Source organism: Centroberyx gerrardi, chromosome 5 (genome assembly GCF_048128805.1).
Source record: "Centroberyx gerrardi isolate f3 chromosome 5, fCenGer3.hap1.cur.20231027, whole genome shotgun sequence".
NCBI classification, from domain to species: Eukaryota; Metazoa; Chordata; class Actinopteri; order Beryciformes; family Berycidae; genus Centroberyx; species Centroberyx gerrardi.
Window position 1 is genome coordinate 31,930,827 of NC_136001.1, and position 8,230 is coordinate 31,939,056.

At 45.7% G+C, this 8,230-nt stretch overlaps 1 protein-coding gene across 1 annotated transcript in view; it reads left to right on the forward strand.

The window, feature by feature from the left end:
• chd6 (chromodomain helicase DNA binding protein 6) overlaps window positions 1-8,230 on the forward strand; it is a 119,214-nt gene that overhangs the window by 46,984 nt on the left and 64,000 nt on the right. The window contains exon 5 of the mRNA XM_078283917.1: window positions 7,068-7,221. Within this exon, the coding sequence (XP_078140043.1) occupies window positions 7,068-7,221 (154 nt within the window). The remainder of the gene's footprint in view (window positions 1-7,067; window positions 7,222-8,230) is intronic.

Sequence of the window (8,230 nt, forward strand, 5' to 3'; positions counted from 1 at the left end):
AAATGTTTCTTAGACAAATAGAAATAGTGAAGTTGATCCTATGTATGAATTTCTTTCCAAAGCCTTTTGCCTTTCCATCAAGGCAAAGGGCGGCTGCTTTAAAGAATCTAAAATATAAGATAGTTTTGATTTGTTTAACACTTTTGTGGTCACTGCATAATTCCAGTTGTGTTATTTCACAGTTTTGATGTCTTTACTGTTATTCTAAAATGTGACAAATAGTAAAAAGATGTGTGTCCAAACTTTTGACTGGTAGTGTAGACTATCTTTGGAAAAACGTAGCAACAAGCAAAGTGGAAAATAATAGATCAGCCAGACATTAAAGAGGAAAATGGATCTATCAAGTCTGAAGTGGATCGTCACTTATTTGGAGATGGTTTGGTTTTAAACCAGATTTTTAGTCTACGCTACCAGAAGTAGAGATTCTGTGTTCCATGTTAATAAAGTAGTAATAGTTTGCATTTTTTAAATAATGACCACAGTAACCGTAAGACAGTAAGAGTGAAAAAAGACTTTCTGGCTGCTGCTGCTGCTTTGTGAAGCACTGCACTAGAAGAGAAAAAAATAAAATATATCTTAAGGTGCAAAAGTGCAATAAAACAATATTGTTTCCTGAAACCGAGAGAAATAATCATGTTCACAACATTTAGCACAATAGTCGGGATTATCATTTCTGTTGTAATCGTGCAGTTTGTTGGCTGCAGCGGAGTGGCTCTGGTTCAAGCAGACATCCTGGCTGCCAGAGTCACATTTGTGCAAAGAGGACAGATAGATATAAATGTGACAGCTGTAGACGGGTGTAGACACGTCGCGGTGGCATCCCACAATGCTTTTGTGTTCACGGCTGTCAGTCTGAATTGACAAGAGACTAGAGACACAAACCCAGGTCAGAAACACTGGCTGGCTGATTTAGTCAAGAGAGAGGGAAGACGAGACGGAGTGATAAGAGAGACTGGGGGGGAAGGAGTGACGCTAATCTGGGAGAGAGAGAAGATACTGATATGAGAGAAGGATAGAGAGAGGGAAAGAGAGTGAATGAGAGAAGGATAGAGAGAGGGAAAGAGAGAGTGAAGGAGAGGGAAGTAAGGAGAAGAATATCAGGATGGAAAGAGTGGGAGGAGAGAGAAAGGGAAAGAAGAGGCTGAAATTAGAAATAAAGATATTTTAAAGGGAGGGAGAGATGAGTCACTGATGTGAGACAGTGAGGGAGAGAGATAAGTTACTGATGTGAGATGGAGGGGAAAAAGAGACAGAAAAGAAAAGGGAGAAAAAATATGTGAGTGAAAGAGGGAGAGAAGAGTCGCTGAGATATAAAATAAAAGAAGAGAAGGCGAGAGGTGAGTGGGAGAAGAGAGATGACGATGGCTGCTGTGAAAGAAAGGGGAAAGGAGAAGAAGAGAGGGGGATAAAAAGATGAGAGGAAAGATGAAAGCAACAGAGAAGGCGGAGGCGCTGATGTGAAAAAGAAAGGAGAGGGATAAAAGGGTGGGAGAAGATAAGTTAGTGATGTGGGAGAGTGAAATAGCGGGAGAGAAAAGGTAATGATGTAAAGGAGAGGAAGAAATGGGAAAGAGTGAGAGATGAGAGCTACTGATGTGAGAGAGAGAGGAGGATGGGGGGGAGGGGTCACTTTGAGTTCGTGCTCTGGTATCAGGTCATGTTTTGATAAGATAACGTGAGCCACAAGAAGATCAGAAAGGCGTCACGTGGTTCAGTATGAACTCCATTTAATCTGTTGTTGTGTTGTCTGGCTGCTCAGTTTCAGTCCTTTTTAAAGGTCCCATATTCTGCACTTTCCAGTGTTTTATTTTCTGTCTTGAGGTCCATTCAAAGCTGTGTGTGTGTGGTGTCATGAACCAAAAACACTCTCAATCCATTTCTCCACGTTCATTTTCCAGCATCTCTCTGAGCCTTACCAAGAACAGGCCGTTTCTGTCGCCGTGTCTTTAAGGCTCATTAATATTAACGACCCCTCTGTTCCGATTGGCTAACCGTTTCAAGAGTGAAACGTGAGACGCCGCGGCCCGGCGGCTACAGGTAGGGAAAACTCTCCGGTAATAAACAATGACGACCGCTCGACCGCTTTGAAAAAAACACTTTGTTAGTCTATTATTTCTTACAAAAATGATAATGAGCGAACCTTTGTGACGCCACAAAGTTACGGCAGTCCAAACGGCTCGTTTAGAGGCTCGCTTTTCTAATATGGATTGTGTGGATTTAGTTGCCGTGTGTTTTGATACTTTCACCATGTTTAGATAGACCATCCAACTCCTTTATAATCACAGAGGCAAGGGGAATCATGTTTTATACCATATGGGATCTTTAAAGGGAATACCATTTGAACCTTTTTTTCCGCGCCGGCCACATTGGCTAGCACAGCCTAAAAACTCACCAGCCGCATTCACTATTTTACCAGCCACCTAGATTCTGCTAGTGCTTATTGATCAGTAAACTCTCCTGACACTGTAGGCTGCTTGGGATCAAACTGTTTGGACACAGAAACGCTCACAATACTGTAAGACGCTTGGGATAAAACACTGCATCTGCCGCTGTAGAATGCTACTCACAAAAGCTAACAGGCTAATATATAGCTACGATGCTAACATGGTACTGGATATGATGTAAAACGCTCAGAATCGGCTGTTCAGAGTCTCATGTTAGGTTGATGGTTTCGTTGGAGCTTGGAAAAGCAAACTCAGCAAAGACTGAATGTTTTACCACATAGAGCTTTAAATTTTAGACATGTGGATGGTGGATTTGGTCTCATCTGGAGCAGCTTAAAGATGCAGCAGTTTTAGAAAATCCCACTTGTTACTGTAATGCATGCTCAACTACTGCTGCAGTTTGACTCCATCCCCGAGAGGAATTGTTTGGAAAAATGAGGTGATGCTGTTTTTTTTTCAAGTTAGAATAAAAGGTGTGGTGACGACTTGTTTTAGAGACATTTGACATTTATGTTACAGTATACCGATTTGATTCTGCTGTGTACATACAAGAAAGAAGTGTCTGCAGTCCCGGTGCGGGATAAATGCATGAGGAGCGGCTTCTGCAGTCGTTTAGGCATTCAGTTCTGTTTTTCTGTGTGTGAAAACGCCGAAAGCTTGGGACAAATCTTTTGAATTAATCAAACATGCATGCTTAATGTTTTTCAAGGATTCACCATCATCTAATATTCACTAAAAATATCGGTCGCTGCATGTATTATCACAAAGGCGTTCTGAACAAATTTGCCACTTCATTGCTGTAATAAGAAAAACCCCCTGCTAGATGTGTGTTTGTCTGTCTGTCTGTCTGTCTGCCTGTCTGCCTGTCTCTCTCTGTCTCTCTGTCTGTCTGCCTGCCTGCCTGTCTGTCTGCCTGTCTGTCTGTCTGTCTGTCTGTCTGTCTGTTTCTCTGTCTGTCTGCCTGCCTGCCTGCCTGCCTGCCTGCCTGTCTGTCTGTCTGTCTGTCTGTCTGTCTGTCTGTCTGTTTCTCTGTCTGTCTGCCTGCCTGCCTGCCTGCCTGCCTGCCTGCCTGTCTGCCTGTCTGTCTGTCTGCCTGCCTGCCTGCCTGTCTGCCTGCCTGCCTGCCTGCCTGCCTGCCTGCCTGTCTGCCTGTCTGTCTGCCTGCCTGTCTGTCTGTCTGCCTGTCTGTCTGTCTGCCTGTCTGTCTGCCTGCCTGCCTGTCTGTCTGTCTGCCTGCCTGCCTGCCTGTCTGTCTGCCTGCCTGTCTGTCTGTCTGCCTGCCTGCCTGTCTGTCTGCCTGCCTGTCTGTCTGTCTGCCTGTCTGTCTGTCTGCCTGCCTGCCTGTCTGTCTGCCTGCCTGTCTGTCTGCCTGCCTGCCTGTCTGTCTGCCTGCCTGTCTGTCTGTCTGCCTGCCTGCCTGTCTGTCTGCCTGCCTGTCTGTCTGTCTGCCTGTCTGTCTGTCTGCCTGCCTGCCTGTCTGTCTGCCTGTCTGCCTGCCTGCCTGCCTGCCTGTCTGTCTGCCTGCCTGCCTGTCTGTCTGCCTGCCTGTCTGTCTGCCTGCCTGCCTGTCTGTCTGCCTGCCTGTCTGTCTGTCTGCCTGCCTGCCTGTCTGTCTGCCTGCCTGTCTGTCTGTCTGCCTGTCTGTCTGTCTGCCTGCCTGCCTGTCTGTCTGCCTGTCTGCCTGTCTGTCTGTCTGTCTGCCTGTCTGTCTGCCTGCCTGCCTGCCTGCCTGCCTGTCTGTCTGCCTGCCTGCCTGTCTGTCTGCCTGCCTGTCTGTCTGTCTGCCTGTCTGTCTGCCTGCCTGCCTGCCTGCCTGCCTGTCTGTCTGCCTGCCTGCCTGTCTGTCTGCCTGTCTGTCTGTCTGCTCATCTGTCTGTACACTTGTCTGTCTGTTGGTCTTTCTTTCTATGTCTGTCTTTTTGCGTGTGTACATAGGGCTGGACGATATGGTTGAAATCAATATCATGATAATCATAAGGATTTTTCTCGATATCAATATATATCACGATATGGTTCATGTATGCAAAATCATGTTAAATAATCAAATTAATGTTCATCTCATTGAACCGAATGGTAATGTTAGGTGTGCTGTCAAACAAAACTGAAATTTTCAAATAATATTCCTACCATACCTCATTTTATCAGAGTTTTTAAGTAAAATTTTCTTGTCATCAATTTGCACAGCAGTAATGTGTCTCACGATATTAAAATATCTTCGTATCATCACGATATGATTCCACTGAAAGACGATAAAGGATAATATTGAATTATCGTCCAGCCCTATGTGTACAAACTGAACTTGGGTGTTTAGTGCTTTGCTTAAGTCCCCATGAAATGAACTCCCATTACCTTCCTGGAAATCAGAGTATTAGTAATGGTGACCTCATGCTGCACCAGTAGGCGTAAATATAAATTCCAATCAATAAAACCCATCACTGATTTTTGAACAGTCCCGCCCCTCTGCCCCTCCCATCAAATAAAACGGCCTGACTGATATTCCATTGGTTTAGACTTTTGAATGATCCCTCCCTGTGTTATGTCCCGCCCCAACATCCTGTAAAAACATCAGGTAATACATCAAATCAAGGAAGTAAACATGCCCTTTCATGGGGTCTTTAAGGGAACCTTCATGGCATTTGTCTAGGGATGGGAGAGCGATACCAGAGAGTGAGTGAGTGTTTGCCTGTATAGGGAAGTTTTTGACGGCCACCAAATTATTTTTCGCTGTTGCAAAAGTGAAAAAAAGGGGAAAACATGCTACTTACAATCATTGATACCCATACCCTCTGCTAGTCAGTAAGTGGCACCAATGACGTTTACTTTTTTCCGGGAGAATTTGAATCATTGCAGGTGCAAAACAAAACGTCTGTTGCTGACACTTTTCTAGTCGTATGTTCTGATAAATCTGTTGCTTGATCAGAAAAAAACAGCAGTAAAGCAATAACAGTGCCAAGCGCCTGATGCAAATCCAACTTTTAAAAACCTAAGCCCGTGTTACAGTGCTGGATTCAGTATTTTGCACGTCAGAAACTTGTATTCTGGTTCCATACATTGGAGCATCTATCGCACACCATGCGATCCTTTTATTATATTTATTTAGCGCTCATGTAAACATTTGCGGGGGAATCTTCCATCAGAATGATTTCAGTCAGAATGAAAAATATGGCTCATGAAACCGCAGCTACTGTTGTGCAGAGCAGTGGTTTTCAAGCTGATTTCTCTGATTAGCACCTTCAGCCAGAGAGGGGGAACTAATCAGTGGTATCAGCTGCTGTAGTGTTTGGTCGGAATGGAAACCTGCAGGCTCTCGGGTCAAGAATGTGAAACCAATGGCGTAAGTGGTATTTCCAACTGTGTCGCCCGCTTGGCTGAAAATGGCAACTGTTGGCAACGTAGTTCCTAGATTTGGCGACTCTTGAGACCCCGGCAGCGACTTTATCTCTGAGAAGCACCGAGCAGAAAATGCGGCTACCTGTTCGGACCGCGGGGAAAAGGTTAATGAGTTTACTTTCGAAGCACTTGGAGACAAATTGGTTCATCTGATGCAGACGCACGTGCATCTGTGCAACTCGCTTGTCTGATCAGCAGACAGCACAGCCTCTCTCTCAAGAGCTTGGGGCTCTCTCTCTCTCTCTCTCTCTCTCTCTCTCTCTCTCTCTCTCTCTCTCTCTCTCTCTCTCTCTCTCTCTCTCTCTCTCTCTCTCTCTCTCTCTCTATGTCTCTCTCTCTCTATGTCTCTCTCTTTCTCTCTATGTCTCTCTCTTTCTCTCTCGCTCTCTCTCTCTCTCTCTCTCACTTGCTCTCTCTGTCTCTCTCACTTGCTCTCTCTGTCTCTCTCTCTCTCTCTCTCTCTCGCTCTCTCTCTCTCTCTATGTCTCTCTCTCTATGTCTCTCTCTATGTCTCTCTCTCTTTCTCTCTCTCTCTCTCTCTCTCTCACTTGCTCTCTCTGTCTCTCTCTCTCTCTCTCTCTCTCTCTCTCTCTCTCTCTCTCACACATGCATGAAAACAGAGGCGACGATGGTACTAATATGCAAATTAGCATATGACGTCACCACCTCAAAAGACTTGTTTTGAGCCAGGAAACACCCTGCTTACTCATTCAGTTTCACACACACACACACATAGACACGCAGAAACACCGTGTCAGTTTTACTCACAGACCATAAAAATTGTTTTACTTGTTTCCCTGTGTAAATAGAAGCGACGATGCCGCTAACATGCTAATTAGCGTATGACATCACCGCCCCCCCCAAGGACCCGTTTTAAGCCAGGAAACACCGCTGGTTGCTCATTTGATTTCCCTGCTCCAGCCTGGGGATTCAAACTGGCAGCCTCCCGGTGAAAAGCACCACTTCAGCCGCGAGGGCAGCATCTCTCTCGAACTGATTGGTCTCAGAGATTGGCCAGTGGTTGTCCTTTCTCCTGGCGATCGGGAAATAATGGCACCTCAGGAGACTAGAACAAAGCGAGGAGAGCGTATTCACACACCGCAGTACCAGCCCAAACGCCGCTCCGCGACTCCCCGGGGAGCGGCAGCGGTCCCACGCCCTGAGTTTAGAGAAACGCTGCTTCAGGCTACTAGAGCTGCTAATTACTCATCATAATTTTCTCTCCTCTCCCAGAGATCCTGGCGCGGCGCCGGTGGAGAAGAAGAAAAAGGGGAAGAGGAGAAGTCAGGAGCTGGCGGTCCAGGAGGGGGCGGAGAGCGACGACGCCGCCTCGCTGTCGGCCCTCAACCTGGGGGGAGAGGACAGCCAAGACCCCCTGGACAACACGGTGAGTAGAAAAGACGAGGTTGGACAACTATTGGAGTGTAGTTGTGCGTCAGGATTTTAGCATCCGCAGTTAAAGGCGGTCTGTGTGACATTTTAACATCGAGAAATCATTACGACGTTAATTTTGAGACATTCGTGTAACTGTCATAAACAAGTGAGACCATTGGCGAGAAGATTTGCAGCCTCTCAGCCTCTACTCTGCATCCTCCATAGTTTCTCCACCTGGTGGATCACTTTACGGCACGAAACAGGAAGAGGTTCTGTTCTTCCAGAGCAAACGGAGCTAAAGCTGAAAGAGTTTCTGGCAGCAGATGGTGGAAGGAGGGGAAAGGAAGATGAAAAAAATCACTTCCAACATGTTGATCCTCTTCAGTAAAGTCAAAGAGGAAATAAACGCACGCTGCGGGGGAGGGGGAACAAGGAGCATCCTGTCTGTGACACGAAGCAAAGAGGTTTATGGGAAGAAGAAGATTTGAGAAGCACTAACAATACCAGTGGCATGAGATATAGAGGCTGCCAATCATCTGGTCTCATTTGTTCATGGTAGCAAGATATCCTAGTTATCTTGACAATGATATACTGATGTTTAACAGTGCTACACGCAGTATCTTTTAATAATCATAGAATATTGGCATATTGGCAAACATCTGCTGCAGTTGGAAATAATTAAAGTGTTGATATAGGATGCCAAAAGTGCAGTAAAATAATTATGCTCCTCAAATCACCCAGACTAATAACCATCATGAATAACCAGGGTCACAATATGCAGCAAAATATCAGTATTATCATTTTACCTATAATTGTGCAGCCACAAGCCAAATGCTGCTGAGTTTGGGGCGATGTCGGACCTCATGAATAACTCTGTGAGCACTGGATGGGTGGGTGTGTGTGTGTGTGTGTGTGTGTGTGTGTGTGTGTAGGGTGAGCCGAGAGCCAGCACCTCCTAATTAACACTGTGAGGAGATTTTTACCAGAGGCTGACTGTTTGTGTGTGTGTGTGTGTGTGTGTG